We start from the raw sequence: 23503 nt of genomic DNA on the forward strand, positions 1-23503 counted from the left end.
GCTCCTTCTCATGCTTAGGTCTCTGGCCTCAAGCCCTTTTCTGCTGTGGACTGAGACACTGACGTTAGCCAGAAGTTATCTGACTGGGCTCACCTCCAGGTGGGGTGTGAGTCTCCGTTCCTCTCCCGGACTAGCTTCCTGATCTTTTCTAGTGTTTTCCCTCTTGCCTCAGGCTGCACTGTTCATGTTTAGGTCCTTCAGCTAAGCATTCTGGGGCCCTGGAGCCTTAGCTGAGGCTGCAGGAAGCCACAGATGGCTTCCAAAGATTCTTGCCTTAGGCTTCATGCCATAAACCTGACCCAGCCAGTCACTCATTTTCTCCTTCGCAGGCAAGGTCTCCTTGGCCTTGTAATTCGAAGTTGCCATCTGGTTCAAGTCTTGCTAGCATCCTTGGGACCTTGATAATGAATACCATGATCCCATTTATTTTATCTTGCAAACTCTCTCATAGCATTTTTAATGTCAAAAGCACGTTTTTATATGCCTTCAAAAATAAACTTGTTTAATTCCATAGGAAGATTGCCAACACTGTATTGATTTCCACTGATTAATTAAATACAGAAAAATGCCTACCTTTATATAAGTCATAAACCATCATATTCGGATATAAATTGCTTAAAATTCCCTTTCTGATCATCAAGTAATTAATATGATTTTTAACAAACTATTGATATCTACATAGCAGATACATGTTGATATCAGCAACACCTAAACAGCTTGTCTCCCTTGTTAACATTTGGACATTTTCACGACATGGACCTGTGATTGACACTCTGACAGTTTTATTTGGAATATGGCTTGGGTCCTTTCTCACACACTATTTTGTTAAAAATGTTATATTTAATTTAGGGAATGTAAATACAAATTTTTCTTATGTAAATACTGCCCCCTTCCCCCTCCTCAAAAGCAAAAAACTTTATATTGGGACACACACACACACACAGACTGTGAAGTCTGGGTGTTATAAGCCAAGAGACATTCTACTAGAAGCAGGTTAATCCAGGAGATATTTTCTGAAATGTGTTTATAATGAAGTCCAGGAAAATCCTTTTCAAAAGCTAAATGTAAGTGTATTTTATATTATTTCTTGACTTTGGGATGATCTGTTGTATCCTGCAGAGTAGACAAGAAATCCTGACATTTGTCTGAGCTAAGGTATTTGAATGGAGAATATTTGAGTGTGTGCATTCCCATGTGACTTGGTCAGCTTTATTTTTCTTTCAGCTTTTTAAATAAAATTTGTATTATTTTGTGTTCCTGATCTCCTGATCTATTAAATTGTACGTTTAGAGCTTGAAAATAATTTAAAAACACTTAAAAATACTACCTCGCCTTTCCAATCCGCTAATACTCTTTATCGTCTCCTGTTAAGCCAGAGTATTTTAATTTTTAATTCAATTTAATTTTATTTTTTTAGTATTTTAATTTTTTAGACATAGTAAGCATAATTGTTTCATTCTCTAATTGATCGATAACTCCAGTATTGGAAACATTTGTGGATCTGTGTCTGCTGATTCTTACTCTTGATGTTTGTTTTCTTGTATTTTTTTTTTAGGGTTTGTTAGGTTTTTCTGTTGATTTTGTTTTACCTTTCCCCCTCTAATCTGCTCATTCTCCTTCACGATTATTTGTGCAGATGAGCAGAGGCCTAGGATGGTCTTCTTCAGAGGGGAGTACCTAGCGGTACTTCTAGGGGGAGACCACCTCACACCAACATCAGAACTGAGGTTCCCCGGACCACTCAGGTGACGGGAACCCAGGCTGAACATCCTTCTGAAAGCCTTGTGGCCACAGGTTTTCAGAATGAGCTTTATTTTCTTTCTCTCTTACCTCTTCTCTGCCCAGTTGCCAAGGCCAACCCCACTGCAGCCTGGAGGAGCAGAGTGGCATTACTTTGGTTCCTCCGTATTCTGACGAGTAAAGACCCCAGCTGGGGTGGGGGCCGGGGGATGGGGGGTGAGTTGTATGAGACTGTGGTGTTCTGGCCCTGTTTTTCTTTGTCTGTTTTTGCTAGATTGTTCCTGATTGCTTCTGTCCCGTAACTCTTGTTTTTAAGGAGTTTTCTTTCTTCCTTTCTTCTTTTCCTCCTTCCTTCCCTCTTTTCCTTCCTTCCTCCCTCCCTCCCTCCCTCCTTTCCTTCCTTGTACCTTCTACTTTAGCTGTTTTTGTGGTTTTCAGTAGAACTGGTACACTTAACCTAACTTACTAGAAATGGAAATCTTTCTTATTTGATCTTTAATAATCCCGTGAGGTGCACGTGCAGATACATAGCTGGGCTGCTTTAACTGAAAAGGAAACGGAGGCCGAGTGAAGTGTAGTGGCTGATTTACAATCACACAACTAAGTGGCATAGCTTAGAACTCCTAAGTCTGAGTCTTCTTTTTTTTTTCCCCCCACTCCGGCCTTTGAGCTTTCTTCGACTGGGTGTATTCTCAGAATTTTGAATGAAGCAGGCCTATGTTAAGGAAGTCTTTAAAAAAATCTGTAATACCTTTTATAAAATTGTTTAGATCATAGACTGGTAAGGATGATATTGGAGCAATTTTTTTTCCAGAGATGGCATTTTAAATGGAAAACAGTAATTACTTTCTTTTTCTTTCAGCTGAAGTGAGTAGTGAATACAGTATGGACAAGGCAATGGTTGAATTGGCCATGATGGATCGGGAACTAAGCCATTATGTAAAGGCTGTTCAATCTGCAATAAGTCATGTAAGTTTATACCACTCACCTGGTAATATTTGGTTATAACTACTGACCTGAAAACAGAAGCACATCATCAAAATTCTTCTCTAACTGTTAATAGTTCCTTATCATTACTGTGGCCACTGTTAATTTCATCTTAATTAAGATGTTTATAGAAAAGGAATCTTAAGTATTTTCCCAGCTGGGCCACCTAGGTTTATTTAGAGTATTATGCCTATTTTAGATTTTCTTGCCTTTTTTTTCCCCCCACTTTGGTCTTGAAATCTTTTTTTTTTTTTAAGATTTTATTTATTTATTCATGAGAGACACACAGAGAGAGAGAGAGAGAAATGCAGAGACACAGGCAGAGGGAGAAGCAGTCTCCATGCAGGGAGCCCGACGTGGGACTCGATCCCGGGTCTCCAGGATCATGCCCTGGACTGAAGGCGGCGCTAAACCACTGAGTCACCTGGGCTGCCGGGTCTTGAAATCCTTAGTGTAAGCAAGCTCCCTTCGAATGTGAGATTTTTATAAAATGCTAAAAAATTGCATACAACATGTTTTTATCATGTTTGCTGCAGCATACAGTTTAGACCAGGCTTAGTTACTCATTCTCCAGCTTTAACTAATATGCAGCTATTGCAAAATTCATAGAATCAGATAATAGGGGAGAGTTTTAGAGCAAGTTGAAAAATAAAGAAGGCTGACATTTTGGTTTTTCCAGAAGCCGAACTTATCTTTGTTGACTCCAGCTGTCACAGAAACAACACATAAGGCAGCAAAGGTGGGAACATAGCGACATCCTTTTCAGCAGTACCAGGTTGAGTAAGAAATGAGCAATATGATTGCAGTAATATTTCTGAGAAGTCCTTTGTCCTCTGAGCAATGGAAACTCCCCTTTGAACTGATTTCAGATACCTGTGTAATAGGGTGTCTTATACTTCTGGTTTCTTTATTTGCCTTTTCTTACTTCTATCTCTGGGAAAGTTCCAAAAATCAAGTCTTTTATAAGATTGGCTACTATTCAGTGGAAGATAAATTTTTAAAAATGGCTTATTAATTAAGCCATACTTAAATGAGCATTACATAATTATATGTTCACAGATGAAGTTCTTCTGTGTTTTTCAAAAACAATTTAATTTTTTTCCCTTTTTAATGGTTAGTATTTATTAAGTGTAGTATTTGTGACTTAAGAATGTCTGCTTATATCCAAGAAGTAGTAGACTTGTTCAGCTTGTAAAAGTCTGATTTTCTTACCACTGTGGCTGTTAGTCCTGGGACTGTGAATATTCCTTCCATAGGAAAAATGTGAAAGTGATCTCATCATGTTGGGGCATTTGAAAGTGGATAACAGAAAGCACTTAGACCAGAGGTTTTCAACTCCTGCTGACCTTCAGAACCAGCCTGTCCTTATTCTAATGAGATTCTGATTTCATTTCTGGAGCAGGATTAGGGTACCAGTCTTTTTTAAAAACTCATTCTAAATATGTGTTCAGGGTTGGAGACGACTGACTTAAAAGAACAGGGCTGACTTTATAGAATAAAGTGTGTTTGCTACCAAGATCAGAGTTAGGCCTCTTACATAGATTAATCATGCTTTGACCCTTACATTCTATGGAGGTTATTTGATAGGCCTTTCTATCTTTAACTTTGATGTTGTGCGGATATAATTGCACAGTGTACATTAGAGATAAGAAAACAGATTTGGGAAGTTAAAAAACTTTATGTGAATTTTTTCTCTATTAAACTCTAGGATTCACAGATGTTTAAGGTATTTTTACCTAAAGAATGGACCTCTTCCCCCTTCAAAAAACCAAGTCACTTATGAAAAAAAAGATAAACACTCCCCCATATTCAGTAGTTAATAGCATTTTTTTCTTTCTTAAGACCTCATCCCATTATCCCAACCCTACTAAATAGGAAAGACTGTACTTTGAGTTTTACCCTACTTTTTAGCCCTAACCTTACACTACAGACTATGAGGCAACTTGGATTTAGTGATTCTGATCTTTCATAAGAGGAGAAAACATGTTTATTGTCTTTCTGATGCAAAGTTATGCCCTCTATATAAGCTTGATACAAGACCAAGAATAGCAAATCATAATTGTATGAGGTTTCTAAGACCTGAAACCATGTAGGGACATAGCAGGGATAGGACATTGTGTATATATAAGATAACTGGGTTTTTGCAAACTCCAACTTCCAAACATATTCCTTAAAAAGGTGGAACAAGATCTTTCTTAAAGGCAAGTAGTACTTCCATTACTATAATGTTTGCCAAAATTCTGATCCATCTTGTGGTCTCTTTATGAATTTTCATATAGTCATAGAAAGTTAAAAGTTTTTAATCATCACAGAGCATTAGTGAGGACTGTGTAATAAATGTCTCTCTTCTACTCTCACCTTCACAGGATTCTGAAGGTCATACACCTCTGAAAAGGTTTTAGAAGTTTACTTTGGAACCTTAGAGGTGTGGATCCATTTACCAACAATCTCTGGGAAGTTCCTTTGGCATGCAGCAGAAGCTCTCAGATTGCCTCTCTTTGTCCTCTGAGAAAATAGAACTACTATATTCCACAGTGCCTGAAGATTTTATTTAGAATTGGTATTTCTTTCAGGGCTCTGCAACTTAAAAAAAAAAATTAAGACTTTGTCCCAGCTAGTTTGTAAAGGGGATATTATGCTGTGATCCCTAAAAAAAAAAAAAAATTCGCAGTCTGTAAGTGATACATTAAAACCTTCAGGGTAGTATACCTGTCACAACTCTTTAGAATATTTTGTGTCATACCACAGAGGGTTGTGTATGAACCCTTTGGAGACTTACAGTTATGAACCACACACATGATGGAAGTGCTTTGAAATCTATAAAATGGCACACAGACACACAACAATACAGTTACCTCTTTTATCACTGTGACTACCACTACCAGGGCAAAACTTCTTAGTTTCATACTGAGAACAGTGATGTTCTGAACATTATGCTTGATGACCTAATGTTTTTTCCCCTGATTTCTAAGCTTTTATTATTTGAGTATATTGAAGGGGCACCATTGTTCTCAAAAAGGGGCTTCTTTGTTTTCATACAGTCATTGAGTAAATATTTACTAAATAACCTGGGTGCCAGTACTTCTAGGTGTAAGACATAGGTCAGTCACCAAAGCCTACATGACCACCACTTTCAGGATGTCTGGAGTCTAGAGAAAGAGACGAGCATTTAACAAAGAGCAATACAGGTCTTATTCAATGACTTGTGGTGTGTACAACAAAGGGAAAATCAAGCATTCAAGGAGAGTTAATAATTTGGGGGGCATAATACTGCTGGGGGGGGGCTGCTGGTTGGGGCACTCCTTCCTGAGGAAGTGGTGTTCAAACTAGGATGAAAGTCAAATGAGCCTCAGCATGAGAATCATGATATGTAACTTCTCTGTCTCTCTGACTTCTACATGAAATGAAAGCATCTTTTTATTGGTTGTGTTACTGTTAGAGTTTCAGACGATTTGAAAAACTAGGCCAGAGAAAGCCTGCTTTTATATATAGAAAGCTTAAAATATGCAGAGTAGTTGAGTAACATATGTAAGGCTGGTCAGTGATTCATTCATTCACAGTAAGTGCCTACTATGTGCCAGAAACTGTGAGTAGTAATGCAAGTCATGGCAGGAATTGACTTAACAATCATTTTATTACTGATGTTCTGCTTCTCAAGCCATTTGATGAGTCAAGCAGGAGATGGCTCTCAAAATGAAACTTTGAATTGTTATTGAATGGACAGTGGTAATACTGTGTGTTTCTGTACTTGTGTGTTTTAGTGTTTATGTGATTGGTTAAAATTAAACCTGTAGTCCCATCTTAGGACTTCAGATTCCAGAGGATAGGTATCAGTTTAGTTCTAGAAATCTTCAAATCCATTTTCAGGTGTGCTTGTCCAAATAAGAGATGATAAAAAGTCTAACCACTATCATGGGGGTGGTCCTTGCAACTTTGTTATCACCTTAATTTTGGTGAAAAAGGAACAGCACCATGAAGCTGAATGATAAATGTTCCTAATAGGCTCAGATTAGTTCCTCACATTATTAGCAGTTGGGGATAAAATATAAATCCTGTGTGCTTTCTGATGAGCAGTCCAGTCCTAAAGGTTAGCAGAAGTACTATGGTATAAGATTCACATTATACTTTGGTGCTAATTTTTTTGTCATGATGCTTAATTAAATACTTTCACTTTAACAAATTTTAAATCTTTGTCAGATTTTACCTGTATAATGTTCTTTTAGTAGATGCTGCTTCCATGTGTTAATTTATTGGAAAATCAGATTATTTGTATTTTCCTCACTTTACTACTACTTTCTTTTGTGCTACGTGCATCTTATAGATTGTGTAAGATTTTTAAAGTATTTATTTATTAAAGATTTTATTTATTGATTCATGAGAGACAGAGAGAGAGAGGCAGAGACATAGGCAGAGAGAAAAGCAGGCTCCACACGGGGAGCCCGATGCGGGACTCAATCGTGGGACTCCAGGATCATGCCTTGGGCCAAAGGCAGGCACTCAACCTCTGAGCCACCCAGGTGTCCCGATTTTTAAAGTATTTAAATTCGATTGTATTTGTCTTTGTTTTCCTAAGTCATTTATTTTATAGCAATTCCTACCTGGGGAGGGAAATTTTTTTTGTTAACCGAACAGGAGCAACTAAGTGCCAGATTGGTCTATTTGTGTTGTTCCTTATAAATCTCTTCATGGATATGCCCTGTGTACTGTGGTTTTTACATGATAAGCTAACCTGAACATTTAATCTGCCCTTTCAAACTAACATGGTAAGAGTTAGAAGAGTAGAAATGTACCCCACGTAAGCTGTTGAAACCAACACAATCTTAGGTATAATAAAAGAACAAGGTGGGTCAAAGGTATAGCTTACCTCAGCCTTCTCATTATGCAACTGCATGGTTTGGAATGGTTTTTGACATATCACTTCCCTATGGTTTCTCACCCTTCACCCTTCATCAGTTGGCAAGCTTTGCCTTTTGTAAATCATGAAGTTATCTTAACATCCACTACTTTAACATGAAATCATATGAGGTATCTTGCAAGTTGGGAGTTACTATTTTAGTGTAACCAGATTTGGGGAGCATTTCTCCTTTAGAAAGTGAATGTTTTATAGTATTTGAAGGAAGTTTCAGGCCAGAGGATGTAATTTATTAGATATGATCCTCTACAGACTGAATGTAAACAGGTATTCCACATGGTGAGTCATTGACAAAAGGGGGAAAAAGGGAAGTTAGTTTGGGGGTTAAAAACTTTGGTGACAGAAGATTCCTGAGCTTGAGAGAAATTAGTGTTGTCAGCACAATAGCAAGAGGTGAGAGATGATTGTGGAAATAGTGAAAATCTCTTGGAGCCATTTAGGAAAGTACTGGAAAAGACCCACTTCTCTACTCCCCGTCCTCCACACTTGACATAACAAGATGGTACATGGTCTTTTACCACCTTTCTTGTCAAAGGTTCCTTAATGCTTCATATGAACCTTTTTGTCTATAGGAATGTTGTCCAGGTGTGGGAATTAAGCAGTTAAAAAAAAAAAAAAAGTTGACTAGGTATTCACTCTTCAGCCACTTGACCTAGAATGTGTCTGTTTCTGGGGTTACTGGCAATTAATTTCTATGTAGTGCTTTTAGAACTCCCTGTGCAGTTATTCCCAAATTAAGGTTGTGTTTGGTAAGCATTTTGTCTAATACACAGAGTAGTCAGGTGTGGATATAGTATTTCACTAACTGAGTTGCTTCTGTAGGGAAGAACCCAGATGTAAATCTTCTAGGTCACCAAGTAATATAGCTGCTCATAGGTGAACATTCTGCTCTGTGTTATGAGACCAGTTTTCATGGGTGGTTTATAGAAATCCATCTTAGTGTTTTGTAGGTATTAAATGTTGGATTTTAATCAGAATTATAAAATGTTTACACTCTCCTGAGACTTAATGTGTCTCTAGTGCAGCATTTTCAAAAGTTTCCTCCTTAATACTGATTAATCAGGATGTGAATAAGTATAATAGGAAAAAAGGATTTTGTGGTCAAATAAGTTTGGGGAATGCTTGATTAAAAGAATTTCCTTAAAGACTCCAAAGCCTTTAATATGCTTTTATGCACTGTGATTTTCCAAAGGAAGTACATTTAGTAATTTCTTAAACTTCTTTAACTAGAAAATCTCTTTGAGGGAAGGACTGACATTGCACCAAACCCGCTTTGGGAACTACTTCTAAATTCTCCACATTCGATGTTACAGAAGAGGCTGAGATAGGCCCAGCTGTTTGTGGTAGTTTCTGTGGCATCCACAGAACTTGGGAGTACATCAGACTCCCTGTCTGAAGTTCAGAAATGGGCCTAGGAGGTGTTTTTCTGTAGATCAGGAGAGGCCCAGGCCTCTGAAAAAACTATGCATTATTCCAATGGTGGAAAAGAGGAAGGAAAAGTTTTTGAAAATATGCAGTGATTGCTTGTCTGTCAGAGTCTGAAGTAAACAAGACCCCTATGTGGAGTGTTGATTCAAGATTGAGGAGGGAAGGAAATGTTCTCAAGGAAAGGAAGAGAGGAGGGTACAGAATAGGCATGAGGGACCCAGTGGCAATGTGGGCAGCAAAAGCATACAGACACTGAAAGGCCTGGCTCACCACAACACTCCAGACACTGAACGCTTGGGCCTCAGTGGCCCCTGGCAGTCATGGCAGCTCATTACTTGTGTTATTTAAATGATGTGGGTGTTCTTTAATATAGCCAGCTCCTGTTAATTTCAGACATTAAGCGTGGCCCATATATATAGTGTCAAACCCTTATTTTAGATAGTCACTTTAGCTCCTTTCATATCAAACTTTTCTCCATAATTGTTAAGTATGAAAAATAGAGCTGGGATTTAGGTCTTCCCCAATTACCCAGCAGTGGTGCTAGTGGGCAGCTGAAGAGAGGCCGGGAACTAGATTGAATGGGGGACTGGATCACCAAATGTTAGTAAAGCTTACTGTAAAATGAATGCATTTTCAAAGTGTGGCATTGAAAGCAGTTGTTTATTAATCTTGCAGTTAAGTTTTTCAGTTCCCGCCAGCAGTGTGCTTGGTCCAATGAAGATACAAAAGCCTCTTGACATGGATATACAAAATAGCTACAAAATAATATTTACAGTGAAATTGGCCAACATACTTAAGAAATTTAGAGTAAGAGCATAAAGACCTTTGCTTAAATTCTGGCTTTTCTCCACTCTAGCCCTGAGCCTTGGTTTCTTCTTAAAGTGGGGGTGGTAGTAGAGGTTGTAGAGTTCTGGCAATGATGGAAAATGATAGCAGGAGAGCGCCTGGAATAGGGGTACTAATTTCTAACATTTCCCAGAGCATTCTGTAAAGGAGAAGTCATTTTCTTTGATCAAATTTAAATGGCATCTAACAGGGAATTTTGAGTTAAAATTCAGAGAGGAGATGAGACAGTAGAAAACCACTGGGAAAGGCCAGAGATAATGTTTCCTCAGAGGCTGAAGGCAAGGCCTCTCTCCTTAGAAGGGGTCTTGTGGTGATGGGGACAGAGTGGATATTGAGGGGAGCTTAGTCCTCATGATGGTGTGACCAGGAAGTGTTGGGTAGACTTGGGGGGATGGGGTCCATGTGGATGCTAGCAAGCAGCATGGCATTGGCCAGCTGGATTTGAAGTTCCCTGGCCATTAAGTATAGTCAATATCTGTAGCAACGAGAAAGAGATTGAACCCTTTGACAAAAGTTAGTTAGTGGTGACCTGAGGGGGGTTCCTACTAGAACTTAAGAATGAGACCACTGAGTAAAAAGTTTGGGAATTCAGTAACCAAAAATTACTTAAAGATATCAGCAAGATAGTGTAATAAATAGCATAATTATATATCCACGCACACAGAGAAATAGTCCTTGAGCTACATTTCCATCCTTAAGTAATTTGTGTTTACTTTGTTAGTAGCACCCACTTGAAAAAATAGCAGGAGAGGAAAATGCTTTGGATTTATTGCTCTGATGTGTCATATGCAAGTTGTCGGCTATATTTCAAACGTGTGATCCCCATAAGTTGTTGACAAGTGAGAGAATAGAAAGAGGATAAGTGGAGAGAATATAAATAAATGGGTTTATTTTTTCAAACCCTATGTAAATTTGCGATTGTATTGGTACGGAAAAGCTCTTTTGTCCTGAAGTGGAACCAATGCCCAGTGAACTGTCACTGAGAGAAAACTTTTTATTCTGTTTCTCTTTTAAAGCATTAAGCTTCTGGCAGTAGTGGCATTGTATTTTTCATTCTTTTGTGTTCTGGCCAACCTGATATTTTAACCACTGGAGCTTTTTGAATTTCATTTCTTTCTGGGCTGCTTTTCTTTTCTTTTTTTTTAAGGAAAATTTATGTCACATAATACAGCATTCTTTAAAACAGTGAAAATCCTTGTGTTCATTTCTTATGGGCTAGAGTAATGCAGTCAATTGTCATGAACAGTTTCTAATTATTCTGCATTTCATCTTTAAAAAAAAAAAAAGATGATTCATTTTAGGGAGTGAGAGAGAGTATGGGTGGGCGGAGAGACAGGGGGAGAGAGAATCCTGAGATATCCTTCCCAGAGCACAGAACCCACTCACAGAGCTCAGTCCCAGGACTTTGAGATCACAACCTGAGGCTAAACCTAGAGTCTGCTCCCTAACTGACTGAGCCACCCAGGCACCCCCTGTGCTTTATTTCATCTTAAAGAAGTCATTTAACTATCTTCTAATAGAAAGTGATATTTAGAAAGACTGAATCACCGTTACTTAAAATTGGACACAATAACCAGAACTAGTGTAATATGATGACATCACACAATTACTCTCTGTATGTCCCTGACTAGTTTGCTTTCTGCCTTCTTCCCTTCTGCCAGCCAGGGTCTCACTTGCTTCAGTGGCTGTCTTCTCGTTGCCTCAGCTGTCTGTGGTTCTTGGAATGGTAGTGGCACCAAGGAACAAACCCTCTCTACACGTCACAGTACTCTCTGCCACCCTGAGGTTTATGTTAGCCCCCAACAGGTAGCAGAAGCCAAAAACATCACATAAGTTAGGAACTTTAAATTGGCTACATCCTGGGTATGCTTAGAGCATCCTTCTTGTAAAATCAGAAATTAAAGTTGATGTGTAAAGTGGCTAACACCGTGTTTTAAAAAGCCCCAGCAGAAACATCGAATGCTCAAGGTTTTCTTAGAAGAAATTCTTAAGATATGACTTAAAGCACCTATAAATAATATAGATGACTATAGGCTACCACATTTTCTAGAATGCTAATGGAATTGCTCTGCCGAAGTAGGGAATTCAGGTGTTTTGCCTTTGTAGTGTAAAATGTGTGCAATCCCATTACAATGGTAAATTGTTTGATGTTAATTGAATTATTGAAGTTTCTTCAGCACTTACCTACTCAATAGCTGTGTGACCTTCAACAGGCTTGCCACAATAATAGCCAGTAGTATGTGTCCCTTCCTATCTCAGTATTTTCTCGATTATACACTGAGATACCGCCTGTGAAAGCACTGGAGAGGGAAGAGGGCCGTATAAAGGCATGGTCTTGGCATTCTGTCCTTGTTAACTTTTAATTTCTTTCTCTTACCATAGAAACGCCCACTACACGGTAGTTTAAATTAGTGAGCTCTTCTAAGCCACCGAATGGTGGCTGATATTAATGGTGAGGGGTCACTTATGTCTTGTTCTCTCACGCTTATTTTCCCATACCACAGCTTAAACTGGAAAGAAAAATGTGTAAGTTTTACATTCACTTTTTGTCCTTAATTTAGTCATCTTTTTGGTAAATGTTTATTTCTGTCTCCCCTCCCCGCCCACTTCCCAAGAGTTTTGCATAAATCTCTTGTAACAGTTCAACAAGTGACTCATGTAGATGGGCCTCACTCAGTCCCTGAGTCACTTCATTATGAAACACTTAAAGTTGAATATCTATATATAACAATGAGGAAATAATTTAAAACAATTTATAATTTCTGATCTGATCGTTTTAGTGACTAACTCATCAGGCAACAATGAAGAAGGAAATTAATGAAAATTCACAAAGCCAGACAAAATTAGTCTAAAAATCAAGTCTAAATAAATCATAATCACCTTTACTTCCTTTTCCCCCTTTCCTGAGCAGTTGGTGTTTGATTGATAAGAGCGTTGGGCTGGGAAATAAAGATCTGGCTTTTAGTCCTCATTCTGCCATGAAGTGACCTTGGAAAATCAGGCTAATTCTGTACTCCAGCTTCCTTATTTCTAAAGTCAGAGTGATAATAGTATTTGTCCTGCGTACCTCACTGAACAGTGGTGAATAAAATAAATTATAAACAGGAATGTGTTATGTACTCCCTCTCTCCACAAAAACAGTGAAAGGTAGTCCTGTAAGTTATTACATCCTGACAGCTCCCATTTGACATTTTCATGTCCAAATGGCCACAGGGGATGAAAGAGCAAAGGATACTTCCTGATTCTGCCAAAAAGGATGGGAAGGGAAGGGAGTCCCTGTTAGCTTTTAGAGCTTGGAAGAGGAAGATAGAGTCCAAGTGTTTGGATTTCGGAATTGGATCATGTAATACCGTCTCCTATATAAATAATGTTCAGTGGCTAGGGTTCCAGTCTAGGCACATTTTCAAAAATGTTTTAATCATAAATAGTTAATTGTGATCCAAATTCATAAAATTATAACAAAGCCCATCTGTAGTATGGTATCATTTTGTGTTTAAAATGTTCTAAAAGATTTAGCCTAGGTCTGGACGATAATGAATTTATTTCTCTTTTGGCTTTCCTGAATATTTGATATTTGCCCAGGACTATTGATGGTTTGCTTAAACCAGATTTGGAAATGTCCCCTGGTCAGTCCCCTGGCCCTTTGACTAATAGTCTGGGACGAATTTCCTTTGCCCCAAGTGAGGGGTGAGAAGCCCTCTGGGCTCCTTGACCTCTTTAATAATCACAACAACCTTCCAACTAAGAAGGTAGATGTGATAGACTCTGAGCCTCAGGGAGGTTAAGGGACATGTTCAAGTCATGTGGTTATTCTCAAGAAGTTATTCTGAACCTCGGTGCTTTTCTTTTTGTTTAAGTTTTATTTATTTACGTAATCTCTACACCCCATGGGGCTTGAACTCAGGACCTCAAGATTAAGAGCTGCATGTTTCTTTGATGAAGCCAGCCAGATGCCTCTGAAACTTGGTGTTCTGATCTGTAATTCAAGGCTCTTGTCCGGCCTCAAGACAGATGGAGTTCCCTGAGTTTCTTTGAGTTGTAGATTTCTTTTGGGAGTAAGAATGCTTTTGTCTAGCGTCCTTTATAAAATACGCTTCTGGTCTTACACCTGTCTTATTACCAAGTTCCCAAAGGTAAAAGTTTGGGACATTTCGTCAAAATAAGAAGTGACTCTTCACATTGATTTGATGTGCATAAGGGAGAGGAGTTCTGTTAGTAATGAAGAACTGCTTGAGGAAAAGAATATTGTTATATGAACTGTTGTATCAGAAAAAAGAGCTTTTAGAGGGTCCAGTATTATGGACCCTTCTAAAACTTTTTGTCTGTGTTGTAATTTGAAGTGGCAGTGGTGTGAGTATGAAGGAATTTTAGGGATCTGAAATAAAAATGAAGTAAATCTTTTTTTCCAATTTTTATAGATACTTTGTCCTTTCAGTCCTTTCCATAACAAAAGTATACCTAGCCGACATTTCTCTAGTGCTTGTTCTTGTGCCACTTAGTGTTCTGTTGTGTTTAGTTAACACAGGCTAGGTAACTTTTTTTTTTCTTCTTGCCAGGTTAGCCTATAGATTTGTTCATGATTAATTTTTTTTTTTTAAGAAGCACTGAGGGAGATATGTCTCCACAGTCAGTGTGAGGCATTTTATGGACCATGCAAAAAATGGTCACTGGGTAGTGGTAAGACATTGCAGTTAGAATCGGAACACCCAGCCTCATCCTTGCTTCCTCACTGCCTGACGGTATGACACCAGACTAGTGACTTGTCATGAAACCCTCAGTTTCCGTATCTGTAAAAAGAGGGTAACACCTCATTGGGCTATTACAAGGATTAAATGAGATAATGTAGGAAAAATGCTTCATGCCTTCGCAGGAAGTGAGGTTTCACATAGTAGGCATTCAGAAAATATTACTTGGCTTTTTCAACCTCCATGCACAAAGTGGTTGTGTGAAATCAAATTGGGAAACAGTATGAAAGCTGTTTTAGAAATGTTTAAATACCATCTCAATGTAAGGAGGTATTTTTTTCCATTGACTGCTCCCTTCTTTAGCACTTTGAGGACAAAACACGAGAATCAATGAAAATAAGTTATGGCTAGAAGATCTGGATTTTACAAACTGGCCACCAAGTCTGGGAATTTAGGTGAACACACAATACATAGCTTAATTATATAATATTACCTGCATTAGGAAATAGTATTATCTGTGTTTTCAGACTTGGTGGCTACCCCCTAGCCTCAGTTCTGTCCCCTATTAGGTGTTTGTTTCAAGGAAGTTAGTTAATCTCTGAACATTGAGAATCAGATTATTGTAAACTATTCTAAAAAAGTATTATATAGACTGTGAAAGATCTGACTTTTTTTGTCTTGGTTATTTTAATTTTCCTGAGTATAGTGGCTTTTTTTTATTAGGTTTGTGATGGATAGAATTCATTTTCGTTTAGTCAGGAGACTTCCCTCATAGGAGATGAATTGGAAGGCAAAAGCAATTTGATAGCTTTAGTACTGGGAGGTAATTTCAAATATTAAGAGGCCATATTAATTAAGGAGAAGGCAGCCTCAGAGAATTTGATAGGCTGCTAGACCGGAGTGAATGGAACAGGTAAGGATAAGGAGCATTAATGCACTACTGGAGTATTAGTAATTCCATAGTCTTTATTGTGTTGGGTGAGATGTGATAACTCAGAGAAAGATCCAGCTTCCTATCCATGGATAGACCTCATTCCATGCTGTAGATATGTGATACGGTACAAAGACAAGGGATTTGAAGTCAGACGTCCTATTTACCAGAATATTTGTGGTAATTAAGGATGTTAGAGGTTATGGCTTTAGTGGAGAAAAGCAGTATTTCTGGAATAGATATTTTGCCTACTTTTTAGTTCCTACAGCCATATTAAATAGGTTTTCTGATGTATACTTAGCAAGAACAGAAGGAAAAAAACAACTGGCATTTGCCTTTCTTTTAGGTGATAACAGAAATGGTGAATTTGTTCTCTCAGTTATTAAGATCCTCTCTAGCTCATGGAGGATGTGACCGGAAGAACCCAGAGAAGATGTGGAGCATGACTCACTCTCCAGTGGTTCCAGCTGTTAAAGGCTGGTCTCCCTGGTTCTGAATGCTCAGAAAGAAAGCACTTCCATGAAACTTAGCATTCTCTGTTCTCCTGTCAAGTGTGCCTTCTTCAGGAAGGCTAACACCAAGTACATGTACGTATCTCCTCCGCCTGCTGCCTCCCCTCCACACACTCACACAAACGCTAGAGCGAGGAATGCTTCTTTCATTGTTTAGATTCTAAAGCAGGGTGCCTCTTTACCACCAGAGCGCCCTGGTATCACCACCTACTGCTCAGGTTTATAGAAAAGGGGAGTTTATCCAAATGTGTGTGAGGAAAATTGAGATCCTTGATAATTAGGGCTTTTCCAGGAACTTTGAATTTGATGGATGTAACACAGAATAAGCAGTTAGGGAAGGGCATATAATATAGGCTTCGTGTGTTGAGAGTTGCATTGAAAGAATTACAAAGTCAATCTCAAAGCAAAGAGGCTATGAAAGAAAATAGGATGGAAATGGTTATCATATGGAAGAAAAATCAGTGAATTCTTCACAATGTTTCTTACAAGAGAAATGCAAGTGTTGGAGATATTTTTTTCAGTTGTAGCTGTCCCCACGTCTCTGAGGAGGTGAGAGCAAGGAAGGGTTGTACCTTAATCCTTGATAGGAAAGCTTTTGCCACCTAGGAAACTTCTCTGTGACTCTGTGTCGAAACTAACTTGAAAGTCCATTTGGTGGTCAAAGGTCTCCTTAATCATGTAGTTAGAATGTTTCATTTGATAAACATTACCTGGCTTATCATTTCAAAAACTGTTAGAAGAATTTTTGAACTCACTAATTGATAGATTTAATCTCCATGGGGCATTTATTTATCTCTGTGCATCCTGCTCATGAATTTATGCTGCCCTTCTTAAGAACATAGCCTCCAGATTACAAATACCTGATAATTTTGATAGAAGGCTGCAAAAACATGGATCTTTGTGTAAACTCTAAAATAAAGCGGCCAGGTCCCTTTGGCAGGCTCAATGGGAATGACTGCATTCTCAGCTGCCTTTAGAAGGGAGGGAAGAGGCAAACCTCAGGAGGGGGTGGAAGAAAAGGGAAAAGACTTATTCTCTTCTGCCGCTTGCTCTTTTTTCAAACTGCATGTGGGACTTCATGGTCACCGGTTCCACTGCTTCATGTTTCCCAGCTCCGCTCTCTCTGTTACCACGACCTGACCTGCATGGCAATAAAAATAGTGCCTAGCACTTGATAGGCATCACCTCATATCCTCACAGCAACCTGTACGGCAGCTAATGTAATGTCCCTGGGGAGGTGAGGGAGCTAAGGCTGACAGGTGACCTGCTCCAGGTTACACACCCTGCGAAAAGCCCAGTGGCTGTTGGTGGGTTGTTTTCTTACTTGGTTTCTCTGCCGTTGATAACCCCCTCCTGCCCAACCTCCCCTTAGGACAACACATGTCTGTTTTTTCTTCTAGCTGCTGGCTACTCCTCCATGGTCCCCTTGGTGAACCCTACTTATGTCTCTCCACCCAGTAAATCTTTGTATTCCTACCCGTTCTTCGACCCTGTTCTCTTCCTGGGAGATGGCTTCTAGCTTCTAGTTTCTAGCTTGCATCGCTGTCTTCATTCGGCTGAGGCCCAAATCCTTATTTCCAAGCCTGGGCTCTCATCCCAGAGCCATACTGAGACCCCCACTCAGTGCATACATACTCTTTAAATTCAGCAGGCATCAGGGAGGACATTTCCTGGTGATTTCCTTCTGGGGTGCTAGAACTTGGTAGCTGGAGATACCATCCCCTTAGCTTCCCACACCGGAAAGCTGGTGGTCATCCTTCCTCCACTGAGCTCCTCGCAGCATGTGCTCCATCTCCAGGCTTGACCAGCAAGCTCTCAAGTAGTTTGATGGCCTTATCCCCATCTCATGCCCTAAGTCTCCCATGGCGCGTTTGCTGTAGTGTTTTGCTCCCTTCCATTGTTTTCTGTTGTGTAGCCCAAGTGATGTTTCTAAATTATAAATTTTCATTATTTTGCCTGCTCTTTATGCAACTTTATTTGCTTCACTTATTATTCCTTATTACTCTCAGAATTAAATTCAAACATCTTTACCTGGCATGTACCCCCCGCTTACACCAGAGTACATATTTACTCTGTAGGCTGTCTCCCCTCACACAAACACTAGAGCAAGGAATACTTCTTACATTGTTTAGATTCTAAAGCAGGGTGCCCCTTTGCCACCAGAGCACCCCGGTATCACCACCCACCACTGAGTTTTATAGAAAGGGGAGTTTATAGACAGCCGGCGGAAGAGATAGGTACTTGGTGTTACCAACTCTTTTGTCTCACCTTTTACCATTCTTTTATGTAGTTTTTGGAATGTTCCTGTGTCTCTGGCCTCAGTACACAGTATTCTTTGTACTGGAGGTGCTCTTCTCTCACTTTGACATAGCTAGCCCCTTCCTACCCTTGACGAATTTAGCATAGCTCCTTTACAACAGCTCTCCCTGACATGGCCCAATCCCTGTCAGCCAAGTGCATTACTCTCATGTGCCCTCCTAACATCACACATTTAATCATTTTGTTCATCTGCTGCTCTCAGCCTAATCCACACCACCATGAGCCTTGTGTAAATTATTGCAGTGGCCTGCTTCTATTTGGTCTCCTGCTTCCCGTTCTTCCTCCCTAAACTCTGTTCTCATCATAATAGCCTGAGTGATCCTTTAAACAGAAAATCAGATCTTCTCACTCCTGCCCAAACTTCCCCACCTCTCTTAGAATAAAGGTTATTTAGGCCACACCCTGGCCTCTTTGACCTCGTCTGCTCTCCCTCCATCATTACTTCTCACCTCATCTGCTTTTACTTTGCTTCAGTCTATTTTCAAATGTCATTTTCCCAGTGAAGCCGCCTCTGACCATCACAAATGAGCTCACCTACTCCACCTTGTTTAATTGTTTTCCATACGTAGCACTCATTATCATCTAGTTATTTATCTTATTTTGTTACTGATTTTCCCAACTAGAATGTAAACTCCATGAGGTCAGGGACTTGATCTCTTTACTACTGTATCCCAGCATCTAGAGCAGTGCACAGCCCTTTGTGGGCACTCGGTAAGTATTTTGTGAAGTCTACAGTAGTAGTTAAGTCATGAACTTAGACGTTTAACAGACCTGCCAGTACAGTGAGTCCCACCCCTGACACTGGCGAGCTCTTTGACTACTCCGAGTTAGACCACTCCTTAGCCTCAGTTTCCTAATCTGTAATGTAGGGATGTGTTAGTTCTTACCTTTCAGGTTGTTTGTTTGGAGGGGGATTAACTAAAATAAGTCATGTGAGGTGCTTAGCTCAGTACCTTGCCCAAAGTAAACTGTAAAGGAAGAGCAGTTGCTGCTCTTGACACTGCTACTGATTCTTACCTAGTGACATTTAGTTGCTTTTCACTTGTCCATCTCTTCCCCCAGATTTTAAATTGAGCTGAAGATTAAACTTGCCTTTATAATAATAATGATAGCATGGTGGAGGGTAGGGGGGATTAACTGAAGGTGGTCAGAAGTACCAACTTTAAGATAATAGATAAATAAGTTCTGGGGATGTAATGTAAAGTAATAACAATGACAGCATGAGGGTAACAATACTGGTAATAGTGACAGTAGCAGTATAATTTGAGTGCTTCCTGAGTGCTAGGAAGTATTCTGTAAATTATCACTTTCTGTTAGAACTTTGAACAGAATGTAGAAATGTTCTACTGCACTGTCCAGAAAAGTAGCCACTCGCTACTGGCATTTGAAATGTTACAGTGTGACTGAGGAACTAAATTTTAAATTTTATTTAATTTTAATTTAGATTTAAATAACCACATGTGGGGGTGCCTGGGTGGCTTGGTTGGTTAAGTGTCTGACTCTTGATTGTGGGTCAGGTCATGATCCTCAGGATCTATGATAGAGCCCTCAAGCCCCATGCTTAGCGGGACGTCTGTTGGAGGATTCTCGCTCTCTCTTTCCTTTCCTCCCTCATCTTCAATAAGTAAATCTTTAAACAAACACCTGTGGCTAGTGGCTGCTGTATTTGAATTTCAAAGCTCCAAATTCTTTAAATATAATAATTAACCCAATATTCATGACATCCTCTGGCTTGGGTAGAGTGTAGATGAGGAAATTGAGTTTCTGAGTGACTTGCCCAAGATCACACAGCTATTGGGAGACAGAGCTGAGACTTGAAGGTCAAATCTCTAGGTAATCTGGTTCCCGAGGCTCTGTTGGCACCTTCTACACTGCACCTCCTTCATGTCATTCTCAAGAATTGAAGTTCCACAGGGCAAGGGCCAACATGACATCTGTGTTCTTCCTGCAAAGGAGGCTGAGAAAACAAATTTCTATTTCCTCCCCCTGTGAGGAATCTTTCATAAGGTGGGAGATTCCCCAAACATAGGAAAAGTGTTCAAAAGGTTCTAGACCAGTGAGTTTGGCTGCTCAATCTCTGAGTACACTTTTCTACCAAACTTAAATTTGCAAACAGTGGGAACAGTAACAAAATGTGCCCTACTAACATATTGCAGATCTCTCTTTCCCCAAAAGGTGGAACTATCAAACATCTTATTAGTTACCGTTTCCAAGACAAGGATATTTAGGTCATGCTTATTTTTTTTGTTGTTCCTGTTCTGTTATAGTACTTCAACTTTTTATAAAATATAAGAAGAGGAAAGGGAGAAATTAGTTAAAACCATAAGCATGTATATGTCAAATTAAAGAAGAAATGTGTGGATACTTCGGTCTTAGCTTTTGCCATTGGTCCTGAACCCGTAGGTGGAATTTTTAACTGTTTTTCTCCACAACCTGTTCCATGTTCTCTTTGTCCTCAGCCAATTCTCAGATGATTGTAGATTTTTATCTGACTGGAACACCTTGACTTTCATTCCTGGAGTATCTGTGTTCTTGATGGTCCTGCCTGTAGGGAGTTATTTCTGACTTCCATTATCCTTTACCATTAGAAGTGGCAAAATCAGGAGGTCTTTCAGGTTCTTGATGCACACCTCCCTTTTCTCACTCCGGAGCAGCTGTCCTTGTTACCCTTGACAATCACGATTCATTGCTCTAGTCAGTTCTGTAACCTCATTTTTTGTCTGTCTTTTTGGTGTCACGAGGAGCTCAAAATTGCTAGGTTGCAGTTTAAGCTTCCAGATCAGTGGAGGCTTTGTTGAGTTCCTTGGTGAAATCATTCTTCTCTTGGGTACTGAAGACTGTTAAACCAGCAGAACTAGAGTTGCAGCCGTGGGGAGAAAAATGCAAGTTGGTCATTAGGTCTGATGACAGGGAGGAGAAATGTGTACTTGTCCCTTGCTTCCTGGCCCATGTGTTCTGGCTACCAGAGAAAGAATGTCCTATATTATTCACTGGTTACAGGCATCCTATGTGACATTCCTCTACCTTCATGAGGTGTTGTCTCCCATATAGCACTGACACTGAATTTCCAGTAAAGGATTTAGCATTCTGGAAGATCATCTTTCTGGATATGGAGTACTTGGTAAGATCAGAAATCCCATTAGCATCAACCCATTGCTGTACTTTTTTCACTGCAAAAATCTTGAGTTAAGTACCATAAAGATAAATAGGCATTTAGTAATTCTGTGGATGACAGAGGCATGGCAGACAGGAACAGCAATTTCAAATTCAGAATAAGTGTCTTTTCATATAAGAACTAACAAAAGACTGCTAAAGATTGAGGGTACATGTGTGCAATCAAGTATGTCTTCATAAAATGGAATATAAGTTCCTTCCGAGCTGTTACTTGGAGGCACAAACAAAGCAAAATTAAGTTGAAAGAGGATTCGAGTGAGTTCAAACCATTGGTCATTGACTCAGTGTGATTAGCATCAGATACATTTCCTTCACAGGGCTTACTTATCACAGTTGGTGATAGTGTATTTGACAGTTTGGATAATGCTGGTTTCCTCCACTAGACCTCAAACCCCATGAGAACAGCAAGAGTTCAGGTTAGTCTGTTCACTGTCACATCTCCAATGCCAGCTCAGTGCCTGTGTGTGATAGGCATTCAGTAAATATTTATTGAATGGATGAATAAGAAGTAATACATGTTTCCATGAATTCTGCCAAAACAAAGCAAAAAAAAAAAAAAAAAAAAAAAAAACGAGGCAAAATCAGTAGGTTGGTTCCCCAGCATCCCCCATACAGTAATCTAATGCTGTATTCTGTATAAATAAATAAGTGATTCCTGTTGGTCATAATCTTTTAGTGGGAATGGTGCCATGAGAAATTTATTGGAGAAATTTTCAACAGCATAAATGTTTACTAACAGATGCACATACATGGCAAGTTGCCTCATTCAGCTGCCATCTGTTAAACAACTATTCTAGCAGGACTGGTCCATTAGAACTAGACCAATAGTACTCTCACACATGTTTATTTTCAAAATGTTTCTGAAAGCCTTGAAGAAGGAGAGGTGTTTCCATGTCTGGTAGGCAGCTGCTCAATAATGGTATATTGCAACACCTTGGCAAACTGTGAAGTCCATTTGATGTGTCATAATGCTCAACAAGGAAGTATTCTCTCTTAAGTGTTTTGTCAGAAGTCAAACTAAATAATGGCACTAGGAAACTCACTCAACTACAAATAATTGGGTCCAACAGAGTTCACTGTGGATTGTGCAATTGACAACAGAAACTGGCATGAGCTGAAGGCTATAATCCATGCCGGTCATCATCAGTGTGTGTGATACAGGCCAAAGACAGTATAGTGAACTCTGCAGAAAATATAGTTTGTCTCCATATGTACATGCAATTAGATTTTGCCCAGTGAAAGCATAATGATTCTTGGCCTGGACATACCTTTCAATAAAAATGTTACCAAGCTTTTTTTGTATATAAAGGTGGAGACAGTGTTGGCCTATATAAACTTACCTTGTGCATGACCAGTTAGGTTGGTGGTGTGTCATAAATGTGGGCCAGCTTCCATAAATGTCTCAGTGCTTAGCGTAATGCCTGGTACTCAGTTGGGACTTAGTAAATATTTGTTAAATGAATGTTCTAGGATCAATCGAGGCAATCCCCTCTGGATTCCCAGCATGAAAGCAGGTCCTGTAGTTTAGATCAAGCTGAACGTGAATTAAGAGCTTGGAGTACTTAGTGTACTGAGCAGAACACGTAGTAAAATTGCTTATCACTGCTGTGTGCCCATAATAAACTTCTAGGGTTGTGTGATTTCCAAAATGTAAATCATTAGGTATGTATTATTTTGGGAGCCAAACATATAACAGTGGTTGTTTTAGAGAATAAATCCATCTGAGTCTTGGTTTAGATACAAGAATGACTAATTTTTTTTAGGAATGACTAATTTTATACTAGATTCTCACATGATTCAAAGTGTGTGAATGACTCAGCCCATTAATATCCTTAGCTCCTGTGATCTCCCCTCCTAGTGAAATGATAGCTATACGGCAATAATGATTATTGGAGGAGGAGAAGACCTTGACTTTGCCCTAGGGCAATAAAATGACATACCTTGAGTAATTGCATATGTATACAACACT

General features: G+C 39.3%; 1 protein-coding gene across 1 annotated transcript in view; it reads left to right on the plus strand.

Moving 5' to 3' along the window:
- NSMCE2 (NSE2 (MMS21) homolog, SMC5-SMC6 complex SUMO ligase) overlaps positions 1–23503 on the plus strand; it is a 215028-nt gene that overhangs the window by 35248 nt on the left and 156277 nt on the right. Inside the window, exon 3 of the mRNA XM_055314299.1 lies at positions 2603–2709. Within this exon, the coding sequence (XP_055170274.1) occupies positions 2603–2709 (107 nt within the window). The remainder of the gene's footprint in view (positions 1–2602; positions 2710–23503) is intronic.

This window comes from Nyctereutes procyonoides, unplaced genomic scaffold, assembly GCF_905146905.1.
Source record: "Nyctereutes procyonoides isolate TBG_1078 unplaced genomic scaffold, NYPRO_anot_genome, whole genome shotgun sequence".
NCBI lineage: Eukaryota > Metazoa > Chordata > Mammalia > Carnivora > Canidae > Nyctereutes > Nyctereutes procyonoides.